We start from the raw sequence: 18,093 nt of genomic DNA on the forward strand, positions 1-18,093 counted from the left end.
TGGGGAGGAGTTGGTGGCTGGGAGGAGTGTGGGGAGGAGGGACGTGAGTCCTCTGTGGTTTGTGAGGTGAAGGTTCTGACATGTGCTGGGGACCAGGACACTGCTGCCTTCTAGGTCCTCTTCCAGCTCCTGGGAGGTCATTGCACGAGCCAACCAGCCCTGGAGAACACCTATCTCCACAGCCTGGGAGCCAGTACAGGGAGGGTGTGTGCACATGGGGTGCCCTTTGAGCCGCATTCTTGCTCACATTGCTTAAAGGAGACTGTACCCACCTTCTCACCCTGCCTGGGTGCTTGGTCACTCCCACTGTGGTCTCACCCTTGTCACCTACAAGCTCGCACCCAAGACCTAGCCCTCGAGTTCAAAGAGCTCCATACACCTGAGCTGCTCATTCACACCAAGGGCAGCCCCCTTGCTCATCTTCCTGTGGTCCATCCTGAAGATCTCGGAACCTGCCACTGTACAGGCTCTATAATCATGTGTGAGATTCCACCACATCCCAGCTATTCCAGCAACAATGTCTCAGTCAGATGAGCACCTCCATTTGCTCCTTTCTCATTTCCAGGCTTTATGCACTTGTGCAGGTTTCAGTTGCAGAGCCTTCGCTGTGGCACAGAGAACAGGTTGGTGATGGTGAAACTTGTTCTACCAAGGGCCAAGAACACAGCGTTTGCAGTGGCTGCGCTTCAGAGCACGGGCATGCTGTCATGCAGAGCAGGTGTCCATGAGATGGTGAGAGGAGATTCCCACTAAGATGGCAAAGCCTGCAGAGTCCGGGGTAGGGGGAAACAGAGTTGGACCGCCCAGCCCTGGCAAGAGAGGGTTTTGCTCCCTTAGCTCCCTCTGCAGCACCTTGGGGCCTGGGACAGAGCTGATCTGATTTCCAGGAAGGACAATGCACCAGTGAAGAAGGTCCTGGCTTGGGCTGTATTGCAGTGACCATGTGGACATCATTAACACTGTCCTTGTTCCAAAAAGGGGGTGACAGAGAAGAGAACTAGAAGGTTTCAGGAGCCTAGGGACACGAGAGAAGATATTTGTGTGATATGCATCCCATTAGAGCATCATGCTTGCATGTGGGCAGTGCAGACTGTGCCTAAAGGCAGAGGTGGGACTCATTTGTTTGGGCACAGGTGGGACAATGAGGACACCCTAGGGCACTTGCCCAACACCACTGCAAAAGGACTTTCCTGGGAGTACCAGGCTCTATCTGCCAGAAACATGCAGTTGTGCAGGATGTCCCAGGCATCTGACATGGCCCTTCAAGTCTATTTTTATGTAATTGGATGAAGAGTCTGACAGATGGCATTATGGTCTTGCATCATAAGGACCTACTCGTGTCCCAGCTTCATAGTGGGTGCTGCTCTAGCAGTATTGGTCATCTGGGGTAATTTCTGATGGCCACGGAAATTCCCCACTTGGCCCCCAACTCATGATCTAGAAAGATACGGGTCTCCCAGCAGCTCCATCAGAGCCAGCAGACACTAGCACATGCCTTGCACCACCTCTGTCTCATCCAATGTCACCATGTGTTCCTGTGTGGCCACCTCATTCCCACCCTTCGTTTCCAGGGATTACCTGAAATGAGATAGATGCTGACTGCCACCAGAGTTCCTCTCACCAGGCACACCCTGCCAACAGTTAATGTTATTCAGAGCAGGCGCTTGATTCAGTGACACAGACAGAGACCTGCAGGGACATGTGGGGTGTCTGGGATGTCCTGCACAACCACGTGGTTCTAGCAGATACAGCATGGGACCTTTAGGAAAGCCATGTCCCTTTGGAGTGGTGGCTGGCAAGAGGCCTACAGTGACTCATGTTTCTTACCAGTATCCAATCAACAGGATGCCACCATTGCCTAAGGCCAAGTGCTCCTTATCTCCAGCGAGGCATGCTTCATAAACGGGAGAGTCACATCACATCAAGGTCTCTACTCTAGTTGCCGCACCCTTATAGCTCTCCCTCGGTGGAAACTCTTCCCACACTTAGATGAGGGAAATGGGCTAATGATGACCTCAGTGTGGCAAATCACAGGCTGCCCAGATCCAGGTACTTCTTCAGTGGCACCTTGTCCTTCTGGAGAGGGGTTCACCTCTGTCACAGGCCCAAGGTGCCATTAATTACCCCTAGGAGGCAAATCCCTCTCCTGTTTCTCCCTGGCCTTGGGCATTCCAGACTTCACTCTCTTTGTGGGAACCTCCTTTCAGCATAACCTTGACAAGTGCTCTCTACACAAGCGTGTCCCTGCTGCTAAGTTGGGCAATTGCACACAGAGTGTCCTTGACTCTTGGTAACAGGTTGCACCATTACAGATCTCTTCTCTGTGCCACAGCTCAGGCTTTCCAACCCCAATATCCCACACAAGTGCATGCAGCCTGGGTCACAGAGGGGAGCAGATGGAGAGGCACGAGCTGTCACTGCATTGAAAGGCAGTTGGAATAATGGAGATGCTTTGAGACCACTCACATGACTAGAGGGCTGTGAAGGCGCAGGACAAGTTCTACGGGCAGGAAGGTTAGGGGGGAAGAGCAGGATGGGGTGGATGTCCTTGATGTGAAGGAACAGCTCAGATGGAAGGAGCTCTTGCATGGCGTGGATCAAGGTCTGGGTGAGAGCTTGTGTAGGCTCCTTCTGGGTGAGGGAATCTGACAATCTGAAGGGCAATGGAGCTCAGGAAAACTAGAAGGTATTTAAGGACCACAGCCACCCAGCACAAGGATGGTCCATCCCGATGCTCATTAAAACATTAAATGAGCATCCCGATGCTCATTAAAACATTAAATGAGCATCCCGATGCTCATTTCAGGCAACTACAGGCCAGTCAGCCTCACCTCCGTCCCCGGAAAAGTGATGGAACGGCTCATACTGGCCGTTGTCTCCAGGCACATGGAGGACAAGAAGGTGCTCAAGAGTAGTCAGCATGGATTCACCAAGGGAAAATCTTGCCTGACTAACCTGATAGCCTTCTATGATGAAATGACCGGCTGGATAGACGAGGGGAGAGCGGTGGATGTCGTCTATCTCGACTTCACCAAGGCTTTTGACACCGTCCCTCACAACATCCTCCTGGGCAAGCTCCGGAAGTGTGGGATAGATGAGTGCACAGTGAGATGGATTAGGAACTGGCTGGATGGCAGGGCTCAGAGAGTGGTGATCAGCGGTGCAGAGTCTAGTTGGAGGCCTGTGGCTAGTGGGGTCCCCCAGGGGTCAGTCCTTGGTCCAGTCCTGTTCAATTTATTCATCAATGACCTGGATGAAGGCACAGAGTGCTCCCTCAGCAAGTTTGCTGATGATACCAAACTGGGAGGAGTAGCTGATACCCCAGAGGGCTGTGCTGCCATCCAGAGGGACCTGGACAGACTGGACAACTGGGCGGTGAAAAACCTCATGCAATTCAACAAGGCCAAGTGCAAGGTCCTACACCTGGGGAGGAATAACCCCAGACACCAGTACAGGCTGGGGACCGACCTTGTGGAGAGCAGCTCTGCAGAGAAAGACCTGGGTGTCATGGTGGACGACAAGTTGACCATGAGGCAGCAGTGTGCCCTCGTGGCCAAGAAGGCCAATGGGATCCTGGGGTGCATTAAGAAGAACGTCTCCAGCAGGTCGAGGGAGGTGATCCTGCCCCTCTACTCAGCCCTGGTGAGGCCGCATCTGGAGTACTGTGTCCAGTTCTGGGCTCCACAGTACAAGAGGGATGTGGAGCTGCTGGAGAGAGTCCAGCGCAGGGCTACAAGGATGATCAGGGGCCTGGAACATCTGCCCTATGAGGAGAGGCTGAGGGAGCTGGGCCTGTTCAGCCTGGAGAAGAGAAGGCTGAGAGGAGACCTGATCAGTGTATATAAATACCTCAAGGGAGGGAGTGCAGTGGACGGTCATGGTCTCTTTTCAGTGGTGGCCACTGATAGGACTAGAGGAAATGGCCGGAAACTGAAACATCAAAAATTCCATAGGAACTTAAGGAAAAATTTCTTAACAGTGAGGGTGACAGAGCACTGGAACAGGCTGCCCAGAGAGGTTGTGGAGTCTCCTTCTCTGGAGATCTTCAAAACCCGCTTGGATGCAGTCCTGCGCCACGTGCTTTAGGTGTCCCTGCGTATGCAGGGGGGTTGGACTAGATGATCTCTAGAGGTCCCTTCCAACCCTAAGCATTCTATGATTCTATGATTCTATGATTCTATGAAAACTAGAAGACACCTTGGGAAATCAGCTTGGCTACACAGGATAGTATTGTCTACTTCGAAGGGATGGTGTTACAATAAGGAGAAAAACCAGGTCCTGTCTTAGGACAGATGAACCCTCCCAGTGAGATGGGCTGGGGAATGTCTAGCTGGGCAGCAGCTCTTTGGAGGACCTTTGTGGGCAGTGAGCCAGCAACATGCTTTGGAGGCCACAGTGTCCTGGACTGCATGAAGAGGAGTCCCCCTACTCTGTACTCATTAGAGTACCTCTAGATACTGCATCCAACTGGGGCTCTCTGCTCATCACGTGAAGTGAGTTCAGTCTCAGGCCTCCAAGAAGGTTGGGGGCTGGAGCATCACTTGCCCAGCCTGTGAGGAGAGGATTCAGGTTTATTCAGTGCAAAGAAGTTAAGGATTCTGCTGAAAAAATCTTTTTTTTTTTTCTTTTAGCCTGTGGGTCAGCACCTGACATGGGCTCCCCAGAGTCAGGCCCTTCTATTGTTGTGAGGTTGCTTTTCAGGCCTGGTAAGCACATGGCCTGCATAGAGAAGCAGAGGGCCATGAGCTTCTTTAGCCTGCTCAAGTGCCACAGCTAATGGGAACAGAGCAGGAGCCTGTGACTGGCTGCAGGGTGGTTTTGGGGATGATGGAAGTTGTTCTGGTAGTGGGAAAGAGTTTGAGAAGGGGAAAGAACCACCAACTGCAGCTTGAGGTACCGACTTGACTTGAAGAAAAGAGAAATGTCACTTAAGAGTAGTACTGTGGTGTAACAGGTCACCTGGATTGGACCTGAGATCAAGCAATGCCTTCAAGGAACAGTCACTAAGGACAGAGAGACATGGGAAAAGCTGGAGAGATGCTGGGGTGAGAACAAGGTGGGAAAGCAGCTTGATGTCTACAGGCTGCAGGGAAACAGGCACAGGCATGGGAAAGTGTAGGAGAGCCCAAGGGAGAGACAGCCGAGGGCGGTGCCAAAAATCTCCTCAAGAACTAGGTCTGTGTCCTCTTGGTCATGGCTGGTGTGTCTGCCATTGAGGCCTAGAAGAAGACACTTCTTCCTTCTGGCAACAGGGCCTCCTTGCCTGCTTTCCCCCAGGCACACAAGGTGTCCTGTATCAGTGTCCTGCCCAAGGCCTTGAACACCCCCACCTACACACTGCTCCAACCAAAAGCCTTGGGCAAAGCATGATGGAAAGGATGTCTGTACTCAGGGACTGGGCACCTCTATTTGGTCATTCTGCTTGAAAACACACATGAAGGGTTGACCTGGCATCAGAGGAACCTGCACCTTGCCTTTTCCTATCTGCAATCATGGCTTCCAACTCTCTGCTCTAATCAGCCCCTGGGGAGGCTTTGCTTGATAATGAACCACAGTGGGACCCATTAAGCCTCCAAGAAACTTTCAGGACGTGCTTCTGACTTGAACTTCTTGAGAAGTTTCTTCAGTCTCCTCTCAGCATTGGTGATTCATGGGCTCAGCACCAAGTACTCCCAAGGGGTCAGTCAAATGCAAAACCCCTCAGGAGCCATGATTCTTGCCATAATTTTCTTCAATTTTCAAATCTTCTATAGCTTATTGGAAAGGAGTGTATTAACATTAGACTGATTACAATGAGCACCTGGAAAAGAAACATGGCTATTTTTTTTTGAGCTTTATTCTTCCATTTTCTGAATCAGCCATATGCACATTCTCCACTTCCTAGAGTGTCTCCTAATGAAGTATGGACGTGTGTGAAAAGTAATGGTTTTGAGGGGAGACCTGTATGCAGAACCTTCTTGCTCAGCTCCCCAGCTCTGCCACTTCTCTCATCAGCCACTGGGGCCTTGGATCACTCTGGCTAAAATCAAACTGTTTTTCTCACTCCAGTAGCTGAATGTTACAGCCTACAAGGAATAACCTTCCTTGAACCGCTTTTCACAAACAGATAGTAAAGGCTGGATAGAGTGAATGACCTGGTTAAGGGACAACAAGAGTCTCCTGAAAGACTCCCTGAAGCTCAAAGCAGCAAGGGAAGAGTTGAGAGGTGTCTGAACGATAAAGAGCAAGGGGAGAAGGAATACTCAAACCATGGAAAGTGCAGATGTTCAGATCATCTGAATCAAAGCTGACTTTCAAAGTGATAAGTGTCAGACCCCATCTATGTAGTTGCCTCTGTCAAATGCAGTTGTCTGGAATTCCCTTTCTAGTCAATGCAGGGGAATAAGTGGTCTTAACAGACATTTGATTTCAGAACCCCAGGGGAACACAACTGCCCCAGGGAATCTCCAGCAGCACCAGCCTCTGTATGTGATCAAATTGAATCCAAACCCTACAGCAGATTTTAGACATAAGTCAGAACATTCTCATAGAATAACAAAAATTATCCCTTCTAAAACTTCTGGCCATTTTTAACATTATGAAATACATTTTCATTTTTCTTATTTGGCAGCACTATGTTGGTGCACAACACTGACCATGGCAATGAAGTAAGGCTGGAAGCAGATTCATAGATAAAGTTCTCAGGAGAATTTGTGTTAAGGGCACCTTTGCTCTTTTCTGGCCTATCACTTCTATCTTAAGTAGCACAGTGCATGAAACCCTGCTGAGGAGGTGAAGAACAGCGAGCCTGCTTTGGTGCCTCCAGGAGGAAGACTGTCTTTTGCCACAGACTGTCCTCCATCCCACTTCTACCCAAAGAGCAGCCCACAGCAGTTATCGTGGAGCTGAGGCTCACCCTCATCTCAGCCTGTGCTCAGACTTTGTGCTCTTTCATCCCACAGGCCTTTGATCCTGTCTTGCCAAACGCCAAACCCTCAAACCAAGCCCCAACCCCAGGCAACCCCATAGTTCTGCCCAGGGCACACACTTGCCAGGGCAGGGACAGAGAAGTGACCTCTCCAGTTGCCCCTTTCAGACATTTCTCAGGCTTCACCTTGTTGGTGAAGGTTGACTGAAGCCAAATAGGGCTGTGCTTGCTAGAATCCCAGTCCCATTCAGCAGTGAGCCCACATTTTCCTTCTTCATTATTTACTCTTACTGAAGCAGGAGCAGGGAGATTTGGCTTTCCTCAAACCATCCTTACTTTACTGGACAATATTTGTGACTTCCTCCTTTGCAGCCTCTCCTTTCTTCCCCTTTCCACATGCTGCCTTATTGACTTGAAGGCCACACGCCAGTTCCCTCTTTAGGCTAGCTGGGCTCCAGAGATGTTTCCTAATTTTACCACCTGTTTGTATGGAGCATTCTTCTTCTTAACAGATGCCTACTTGATGGCTGCCTTTCCTGAGGTCCTCCACCCTTCAGAACTGCTTGGAGCTGCTCTCCTCAGAGTGGGGAACCTGGAGCCTTGGCCCCCAACAAAGACATGGTCACCATGGGGACCACAGGCTCACAATGGCCTTATGGGCATGTTACTACTGCCATCACAAAGCCCTGGTGGTTTCCAAGGAGACCCTATCATCATGCCCTGCTGCACACCATGGCAGACCCTATCATGATGCCTTTGTGGGGACTATGGAGGTCCCACCATGATTCCTTGGTGGAGACCATGGAGAAAGACGCCATCACAACGTCTTGTTAAAAACTATGGGGATCCCATCATGATGCCTTTCTAGAGATCCACAGCAGAGATCTACACAAGGCCAGCTCTGTTGCTCTGCCCACTAAACCTCATCCCTACAATCCTGACAGGCTCTCTGTCCATCCCTAAGCAGAGCTCCCTGCATCCCACTGCTCTCTCCAGGGTTTCCTTTGTCTACACCTCCCGCACATTTCCCTGCCATCCCAGGCCATCACTTCCTCACTCTTGCTGGGGTCTTCTTCTCCCCTGAGTCACTCCCAGTTTAAGGCTCTCCTCACCGGCTTGGCCACCTGGTTGATGGCCATCAGGCCGGCAGATGGGAAGAGTCTCCATCCAAAGAAAATGTGACAACCAGCAGCCTTGTTGCCCTGCTGTGGGCTCAGCTCCAGGTCCTCCTCCAGCTCCTACTGAAAAAATAAGATGAAGGAGAAGAGAAAAAAAAAGGGAGGGGAGAGCGGGAAAGACCCTTGCTATTTGTCCTCTCCAGTTTCATCTTGTAATAAGCTGGTATGAGAGTACATGAAAGCAATATGAATTATAGTATAGGAAATGCAGAATAAAGTCATGACTATTTAGGACATGTTTCTCCTTTTCGCATCAGTGCATGCCCAGATGTGCAGGGATGCTGCTGCTGGAGGCATAATCCGTGCATCACTGCTCTGTTCCAGAGCAAAGGCCACCACAATGGCACTGGCTGAAGACTCCAAAGCCCATGGAGAGATCAGCAGGTTGTGAGGAAGCTCCAAAAGTGCCTTTGCCCACTCTGCCTCTTAACAACACCAGCAGCACCTTTGCTGGCCCCATCAAGCCAATAAGCAGGGGAAAGGGGATACCTGGGGAGTGCCAGGCACCCAAAGGCCGTGGCAGTGCCGTAGGGACCATGGGTGTATGTGTGCAGGGATTGTACGTGGGCACATGGGCCACTTGTGACTGTCACACCTGCCAAGCCTGAGGCATTAGCCCAGTCCTTGTTCATATCATCTGGCAGGGGGATCAGAATTTCAGGAGAGGAGAGCTAGAAGGTTTTGAGAAGGCAGAAACTGGAGCAGAGACCTGGCGGGGTGAGGATGCCTCCCATTTATGCAGCACCATGGATGTAGACAGGATGGGCTTTCCCTACAGCCAGTGCTGGAATGTCTTTGGGTACAGGATGGAAATGTAGGATGCCCTGGGACACTTGCCCAGCAGTCACTCCAAGGGGCATGATTTTCCTGCAGGTGCCCTGCTGCATTTGCTAGAGACACGTGATTGTGCTGGACACCCCAGGCATGTGACAAGGCCCTGCCAGCACTTTTCTATGCCATCAAATCAAGGATCTGCACTGAATTACCAGAGCTGCTGCTTAGCGCTATAATCTTTCTATGCTTCATCTTCATTGTTCCTGGGGCTGCCATTCTATTTGGCACCTGGGGTCATTTCAGATGGGCAATGCAATTCCCCATTGGCCCCCCAACCCGATCCTCTAGGATCATGCAGGTCTCCCAGGAGCTGCATCAGAGCAAGTGGGCACTGGCACAGGCCTTGGACCTCCTCAGTCTTTTGGACTGTCACCAGAGAGTGTTTGTGTGTGATCAGCTGACTCTCATCCTCCATCTCCAGTGATTGGAACTGCAGCTTAGACAAGGAGCTCTCTTGCAGACCTCTGTGTTGTGCTCACTTCAATTGTGGTAAGGGGAATCACTTGACCTGCCTGTGAAGTTCACAGGAGTTTTCTGAATCCCACTTTACGCCAGGGGCTTCTAGACCAGCATGAGGTGCCAAGACTGACACATCTGAGTCAGTCCCTGAACCATGTGTCAAGGAACTCCTCTCTTGTCCTAACTAGGTGTCCTGCCTAGGTCAGAGATGAGGGGTTGGGGGGTTCCAGAGGAGCACATTTCTATTTCTCATAGATAGTCATGCTCTGATGAAAGAACTTGCAATGTTGGAAATAGTTGCTCTCCACTCAATGGGAAAAGACGACAGGTGATTACTTCAGTCTATTCCAGTGAACATTTCCCAGGAGGAGGGAGCACGAGGGACAGAGAAATTGGTGAGTTCAGCTGGGCCTCTGCTCCTGAGCGGGGCCAGGCTCCTGGGACGGAGGCAGCTCGTGGCAACCTGGCAGCACTGCCCAGAGACAGCCGAGTGCAGGAGCAGCTCCTGTGCCAAGAGCAGCAGGGCTGCGGGCACTGCCTGCTGCTGCGGACAGCAGAGGAGAGAAGGCAGCGAGAGGGGAACGGCAGTATGGAGCGGGAGGACAGAGGAGACCACAGCTCTTGACACGGTGAGTTTGTGCTTACAGGACAATGCTACGGAGCTTCTTGAAGGGGACATAAGAACTCATCACACCTCATGGGTGGCAGCATTCTTCTCTTCTTTCTCCTGGTTTTTGCAGTGCAGAGGAAGACGAGCTGCTTCAGAGCAGGGATTCTCTAACATACCACCTAAGGGCAGGGCATCCTGCTGCCTTCCCCAATAGAAATGGCAGTGATGTGAAGCCGGGTTGTGCAGACAGGGTGAGAGGTCTGCACTTCAGAGCAGGGTCCCTGCACCCAAAGGTGCTGTGTGCCCGCAGCAGTGACTGTGCCACCTATAAAGGTCAGCACTCAGCCTGCCCAGGGAGCTTCTCACAGCACTGAGGGGAGAAGTTCTGGGTGGGAGGATTATCCTCTACCAGGTCAGGCTTCTTCTCCTGCTGGCAGGGTGCTGCGGAGGTCAGGTCTGCTCACAGGTCTAGCTGTGAGCACATTTCAGAGGGCACTTTGCAAAAGGAAAGACAAGGCAGGCATTTCCTGAAAGAGAAGCCAGTGAGTTGGTGCTTACAATTTCATTCCACTTGGTAAGAGTAAAATGGAAACAAAACTGTCAGATTTGGACAACAGATTGAGGCTCATTAAGAGATTCAAGGAGCAGCCAAAGAGTCTGCCAGGGACTTCAGACTGTCCCCTCACCCACCCCTTAGTCCATAGACAGCACCAACTTCTCCCGGGCTGCTGCATCAGGGTCTATCTGAGCTGCTCCTTAGCACCTGCAAACATGGGGGTGCCCCTGGACACTCCCCTGCTCCTGGAGGTTTCTGCGGGGGGAACTGGGCTCACTTGTGAGTATCGTTGTCCTTCATGTGAGTGAGGTGCCAGTACACGACAGTGAGGGGCAAGGCTCAGTGATGAAGCAGGTCCCATGACAACGTCCTAACAAGTTTTTCTTCTTTTTTTTTTTCCTGTTGTGATGCACAAGGGTTTATGCTGAGAATGATTGAAGTGCCAAAGATTTCTGCTCTATCAAATAATGTTCCTACAGTGAGTAGGCACCTTTGTGTGTTTGTATGTGCACCATCATATATATTATTTATATGCACACTTATGTATCAACAGACTCCTCCAATTATCCTTTTGCAGAGAAGACTTGATTTCTAAACGTTGAAGAGCCCTGCCATAGAAGGGGTGGACATCACCTCCTGCAGCTTGTGGGCATCAAAGCCACTCCTTCTCTCTGCAGTGCCTGGAATAAGGGTGCAGGGTGCAGGGTTAAAGGAGGCATGAGGACAGGGTCTATTTCTAGACATCTCGACATGTAGAAAGGGTAAGGTCTATCCTTGTTTCCTTTTGACTGTTGTTCTCCCTTGTTGGAGTGAGATCTGGTGTGGCAGACTCAGATACAAATATCTCTGTTGAGGAGGGCAAGACTGATGGGGGGGAATCCCTCACAGAGCTTTTCTCCTTCAGATACAACTGGTGTGAGGGCTGTATTCAGCTCTCATGCTGCTGAATGGAGAATATTCCCACTTGGTCTTTGGACTAAGTCCATTCCAAGCAATGCAATATGCCATTCCAAGGTTTCTCCACAAATACCACTCAAAGACTAGTGCATCTATTTGCACCCGCAGCAAAGCAGAAATAACTCCTCCAGAGCTATGGGGAGGAGTCCCTGCTGAACTTGGCACACTCAGCCAGTTCAAAGTGGAGCACCAGAAAGGGAGCTGAAATAAGGGAGAGAGGAAATGTGGGGAGTTCCTTGAGAAACTGAAATCATTTGGCTCAGAAAAGCCTGCTTTAACTTTTGGCTTTCTTTCCTTCCTTGGACAGGACTCCTGTACCCCTAAGGAACTAATGTCCAACAGCAGCTCCTTCAGCAAGTTCCTCCTCTTGGCATTTGCAGACAGGCGGGAGCTGCAGCTCTTGCACTTCTCGCTCTTCCTGGCCATCTACCTGGCTGCCCTCCTGGCCAACAGCCTCATCATCACAGCCGTAGCCTGTGACCACCGCCTCCACACCCCCATGTATTTCTTCCTTCTCAACCTCTCCCTCCTTGACCTGGGCTCCATCTCCACCACTGTCCCCAAATCCATGAGCATTTCCCTTTGGAACAACAGGACCATTTCCTACTCAGGATGTGCTGCACAGATCTTCCTGTTATCAGTCTTGTTTGCGGCAGAGTTTTTTCTCCTCACAGTCATGGCCTATGACCGCTACGTTGCAATCTGCAGACCCCTGTACTATGGGACCCTCCTGGGCAGCAGAGCTTGTGTCAAAATGGCAGCAGCTGCCTGGACCTGTGGTTTTCTCCTTGCTCTCCTGCAAACTGGGAACACATTTTCCCTTCCACTGTGCCAAGGCAACGTGGTGGAGCAGTTCTTTTGTGAGGTTCCTCAGATCCTCAGGCTGGCCTGCTCAGAGTCCTACCTCAGGGAAGCTGGGCTTCTTGTGAGTAGTGTCTGTTTAGGCTTTGGGTGTTTCATTTTCATTGTGGTGTCCTACGTGCAGATCTTGGCTGCTGTGCTGAGGATCCCCTCTGAGCAGGGTCGGCACAAAGCCTTTTCCATGTGCCTCCCACATCTGGCTGTGGTCTCCTTGTTTGTCAGCACTGGCATGTTTGCCTACCTGAAGCCCCCTTCCATCTCCTCCCCAGTTGTGAATCTGGTGGTGGCCGTTCTGTACTCGCTGGTGCCTCCAACACTGAACCCCCTCATCTACAGCCTGAGGAACGACGAGCTCAAGAATGCCCTAAGGAAACTCATCCAGCGGGTCTAGTGCCAGCAACAAGATCTGTCCTAGGGGATTTGGCAGTAAGGATAAGTGTTGTTCATTTTTTTCTTGCTTGCTTTTTTTCTCTTATATTACAGTAAAGAAAAAATATATAGTGTGATTCATGACATTTCTCTGCAGGAATGTCTCTTTTGAATTTGCCACAGGGACCATGTTGAAGCAGGACGCCAGGCTTCCCCCTTCACCAGCAAAGAGGGGGGAGACTCTGAGCCCCACTAAGCAACTTCCGATGTCTCCCATGCAATGAGGAGAGTTTCCCTGTGCACTGTCTCTTCCAGCACTGGAGCTCAGGGACACAGAGTCAGGCTCACACGAGTACAGACAGGGTGAGACCATGGCTCCTGTGTCCTTTAGGAGAACTCAGCTCCCCTAGCCTCAATCAGGGGGCAATTTTTCCCTGCTATCCCATGGAGGTCATAGTCACGTGTCGCCCGGCACTGGTCCCTTCCTTCTACACTGCTCCAACAGTCCAAGTGGGGCATGAGTGGAGGGGAGGAGAGGCTGGATGCAGCCTATGGGGACAGAAATCTGCTTCTCAGGACCATCTCCACACTGCCATAGCAGGCATTTCCTTGTTGCACCCTTCAAAGGGCCACTTTTTTTTTTTCCTCTTTTCAAGGCTCTTCTCATTTTCACACTGTCCTGCTGTGCTGTCTTGTGCCTATGTGCCCTAAGTGCTCTTGTAACATGGTGCTTCCTGGTACATTTCTGTGATCTCAGGAAGGACTAGGGGCTGGGCACCCTTATGCCAAGCCTGGCCTCCACAAGAACATTTCCTATAACAAAAGAGCATCTCCTCTGCGATTTGCCTCAAGCATGGCCTTTCTTCACAGATGGATCTCAAAGGGGTCTCGTGTTCTGCTTGTGGACTCCATAGGCTCTAGGGGACGAGCTCCAAGGGTGTTTGATCTGTGTGATCTCCTAGGGACCAAGGGCAACACTCAGAGTTCACCTCTCAGTGGCCAGTGCCAATGGAGATGGGAAATTGTTTCTGAATCACCTGCAGCAGGTGGTCTCACAGGTGACAGTGCTGATGGGATTTGTCCTCCATCCTTCTGGAGGAGAATCTCCAGGAGATACCCAGGAGAGTTTAGAAGATCTCCACAGTCCAGGTGAGGGCTGTGAGTGGAGCCTCATAAAATGATGGATAGTCCACCATGGAGTAGCCAGAAGGCAGATCTTTAAATCCAGGTGCACATGAGGAAAGGAGGTCTTTCAGCCCTTGGAGAGGCAATGGGGACCCAAGAGGGCAAGGGAAGTGGCACTGGAGGGTGAATCCTGCTGTGAAACACCAGAGACGGGAGCTAGTGCCCAGCCAAACACTTCTCCTCCCATTGCAAACACTCTGGGGTCGTGTGTCACCAGTATTGGTGGTGGTACTCCCAGCCAAACTGGGTCTGCTTCTCTCTCTGACCCCCATGGACCATACTCCCACAGCTGCTCACTCTGCAAAGCAGCACCACCAGAACAGGGCAGGTGCAGGAACAGCCCAGCCAGCAATGGGGACACTGATCTGGGAAAAGGCTCTGTGGGGAGCAGAGATGTCCCAGGAAAGAGGCAAGGTAACATCCCGAGATAGAAAATGCAAAGGAGAGCCAGGTTTCTGTGTGCCCCAGCTCAGGACAGGAGCTTCTGGGGGGTCTGCAGGACCTGGGGTCCTCTGCTGGACTGTGCTGGGCAGTGTGGTGGGCTTGGAGGAGCTGCAGGCAGACAAGGAGGGGATCTGCTGGGCACAAGAGCAGGGAAGAGAGAGAGTGGTCAGCCTCACTGTAGGGCCTCACCTCCCTTACCAGGGAGCTGCTGTCCTTGTCCTTGGCCTGGTCATGCCATGGACATGGCAGAGCCTGGCCCTGCACCTCTCAGGTTATGACCAGCTGACCTCACTGCAGAGCTCTGCTTTGCACCGGCCACCACCCTGCAGTCCACAAAGCCTTGACAAGGAAAGCTGGGAGCTGAGGAGATCCCACAGAATCCCAGAATGCTTCAGCTTAGAAGGCACCTCTGGAGATCATCTAGTCCAACCCCCCTGAAAAAGCAGACTCACACAGACCATGTTGCACAGGATCACATCCAGGTCAGTTTGGAATATCTTTGGGCAGGAGACTCCACATCCTCTCTGTACAATCTCTGCTGGTGCTCTGTCACCCTCATACACAAGAGGTTCTCCCTCAAATTCAGGCAGAACTTCCTCTGCTTCAGTTTGTGATTGTTGTCTCTTATCATATCACTGCCCCGCACTGAGAATGTCTGGCCCCATTCTCTCAGCACACGCCCTTCAGGTATTTGGGCACACTGCTAAGATCCCATCTCTGCCTTCGCTTCTGTAGATCACAAAAGCACATTGCTGGCTTATGGCTCAGTCTGTAGTCCATCAGGAAAGTCCTCCCTTTCTGGGCACATGAGTAACGTGCATCTAATTTACAAGGAAAGACTGAGTCAGGCCTGTTCAGCCTGGAGAAGAGAAGATTGAGGGGGGATCTTCTCAGCATTTGCAAATACCTGAGGGGAGAATGTAAAGAGGATGCGACGGGTAAAGAGAAGTGGCGGGTGATGGTCGTGGGTGACTCCACGCTGCAGGGCACGGAGGCACCATTATGTAGACCGGACCCCTCATCGAGAGAGGTCTGCTACTTGCCAGGGTCCAAAATAAAGGATGTTACAGAAAGGCTCCCAAGAATTGTTCAAGAGTCTGACTACTATCCTCTAGTATTGTTTCATGTGGGTGCTAATGATGCCATGGGGAAAATGAGGGACGTCAAGCAAGACTTCAGAGCCCTAGGGATGGCCATCAAAGGTACGGGTGCCCAGGTAGTGTTCTCCTCTATTCTGCCAACGAGGGGAATGGACTCAAGGAGGAGAAGGCGGATATGGCAGCTTAACAACTGGCTGCGCCGCTGGGCCTGGCAACAGGGTTTTGGCTTCTATGACCATGGGTCTCTGTTTGATGACCACCAGCTAGTGGGGAATGATGGGACCCATCTTAGCAAGAGGGGCACACGTCTCTTTGCCAAAAGGCTGGCCAACCTGGTTAGGAGGGCTTTAAACTAGGCAAGAAGGGGGAAGGGGAGTGGCACACTGACACGACAAGCAGTACCGCACAGCCCAGGTCAGATGGCGTCCAGCGGGAGTATGCTAGTGCGGAAGTGAGGATAGGAAATGATCATGGAGGGTCCTCTTTCACCCCTCCTGGGAAACCTGTGGCCTCGGTTGCTTCCCTGAAATGCCTGTATATCAATGCGCGAAGCATGGGGAATAAGCAGGATGAACTGGAGATCTGTGTGCGGTCCCAGCGTCATGATCTCATTGGAATCACAGAGACGTGGTGGGATAGCTCACACGACTGGAGCGCTGCCATGGAAGGCTATGTGCTCTTTAGGAAGGACAGGCTGGGAAGGCGAGGTGGTGGAGTTGCTCTTTATGTGAGAGAGCAACTGGAATGCATGGAGCTCAGTCTGGGAGTGGAGGATGAGCGAGTCGAGAGCTTGTGGGTAAGGATTAGAGGGCAGGCTAATGTGGGAGACACTGTGGTGGGTGTCTGCTACAGGCCACCTGACCAAGACGAGGAGGTTGATGAGGCCTTCTGTAGGCAGCTGGATGTTGCCTCACGGTCACAGGCCCTGGTTCTCATGGGGGACTTCAACTACCCCGACATCAACTGGGAGGACAACACAGCCAGGCATAAGCAGTCCTGGAGGTTCCTGCAGAGCGTCGACGATAACTTTTTGACGCACGTTGTGGAGGAGCCGACGAGGAGAGGTGGGCTACTGGACCTCGTGCTATCAAATAGGGAGGGCCTAGTAGGAGATGTTAAGGTGGGGGGTAGCCTCGGCTGCAGTGACCATGAGTTGGTGGAGTTCAGGATTCAACGAGGAGGAGGCAGGGCTATAAGTAGCCTTGCGACGATGGACTTCAGGAGGGCCAACTTTAGCCTCTTCAGAGACCTCCTCGGTAGAATCCCATGGGCTAGTGCTCTAGAAGGCAGGGGGGCCCAAGAGAGCTGGTTAGTTTTCAAGCGGCGCTTCCTCCACGCCCAGCAACAGTGCATCCCTGTGTGTAGGAAGGGAGACAGAGGGGGCAGGCGACCTGCGTGGATGAGCCGGGAGCTTGTGGCAATGCTCAAGCAGAAGGCAGCGGTATACAGAATGTGGAAAAAAGGACAGGTCCCCTGGGAGAAATACAGGAATGTAGTCAGGGAATGCAGAGATGCGACAAGGAAAGCTACGGCACGTCTGGAAGGCAAGCTGGCAAGGGACATTAAAAATAACAAAAAAAAATTCTTCAAATACATCAACAGCAAAAGGAAAATCAGGGAAAACGTGGGTCCGCTGGCGGACGGGATGGGCACCCTGGTTACAAATAACACAGAAAAAGCAGAGTTGCTCAGTGCCTTCTTTGCTTCGGTGTTTACCAAGGGCAGCCCATTAGAGCCCCAGGCCCTAGGGACAAGAGAAGAAGCTGGTGGAGAGGAAGACTTGCCCTGGGTAGAGGAAGATTGGGTCAGAGAGCACCTAAGGAACCTCAATACCCACAAATCCATGGGCCCTGATGGGATGCACCCCAGAGTGCTGCGTGAGCTGGCAGATGCCATAGCTAAGCCGCTCTCCATCATCTTTGAAAGATCCTGGAGAACGGGGGAGGTGCCGGAAGACTGGAAGAAGGCCAATGTCACGCCAGTCTTCAAAAAAGGCAAGAAGGAGGACCCAGGCAACTACAGGCCAGTCAGCCTCACCTCCGTCCCCGGAAAAGTGATGGAACGGCTCATACTGGCCGTTATCTCCAAGCACATGGAGGACAAGAAGGTGCTCAAGAGTAGTCAGCATGGATTCACCAAGGGGAAATCTTGCCTGACTTACCTGATAGCCTTCTATGATGAAATGACCGGCTGGATAGACGAGGGGAGAGCGGTGGATGTCGTCTATCTCGACTTCACCAAGGCTTTTGACACCGTCCCTCACAACATCCTCCTGGGCAAGCTCCGGAAGTGTGGGAGAGATGAGTGGACAGTGAGATGGATTAGGAACTGGCTGGATGGCAGGGCCCAGAGAGTGGTGATCAGCGGTGCAGAGTCTAGTTGGAGGCCTGTAGCTAGCCGGGTCCCCCAGGGGTCAGTCCTTGGTCCAGTCCTGTTCAATTTATTCAACAATGACCTGGATGAAGGCACGGAGTGCTCCCTCAGCAAGTTTGCTGATGACACGAAACTGGGAGGAGTAGCCGATACCCCAGAGGACTGCGCTGCCCTCCAGAGGGACCTGGACAGACTGGACAACTGGGCGGTGAAAAACCTCATGCAATTCAACAAGGCCAAGTGCAAGGTTTTGCACCTGG

The 18,093-nt window shown here is 51.8% G+C and overlaps 1 protein-coding gene across 1 annotated transcript; it reads left to right on the plus strand.

Moving 5' to 3' along the window:
- Positions 1-11,832: 11,832 nt before the first annotated feature.
- Positions 11,833-12,753, plus strand: LOC148593289 (olfactory receptor 14A16-like). Its single transcript, XM_088531465.1, has one exon. It carries the CDS (start codon positions 11,833-11,835, stop codon positions 12,751-12,753), a length of 921 nt encoding a protein of 306 aa, XP_088387591.1.
- Positions 12,754-18,093: the final 5,340 nt, after the last annotated feature.

This window comes from Tinamus guttatus, unplaced genomic scaffold (assembly GCF_059628265.1).
Source record: "Tinamus guttatus ecotype Peru unplaced genomic scaffold, ASM5962826v1 Tinamus_guttatus_pri_ptg000420l, whole genome shotgun sequence".
NCBI lineage: Eukaryota > Metazoa > Chordata > Aves > Tinamiformes > Tinamidae > Tinamus > Tinamus guttatus.

Coding starts and splice junctions, on each gene's coding strand:
- LOC148593289 (XM_088531465.1), top strand. CDS start 11,833: ATGTCCAACAGCAGCTCCTTCAGCAAGTTCCTCCTCTTGGCATTTGCA.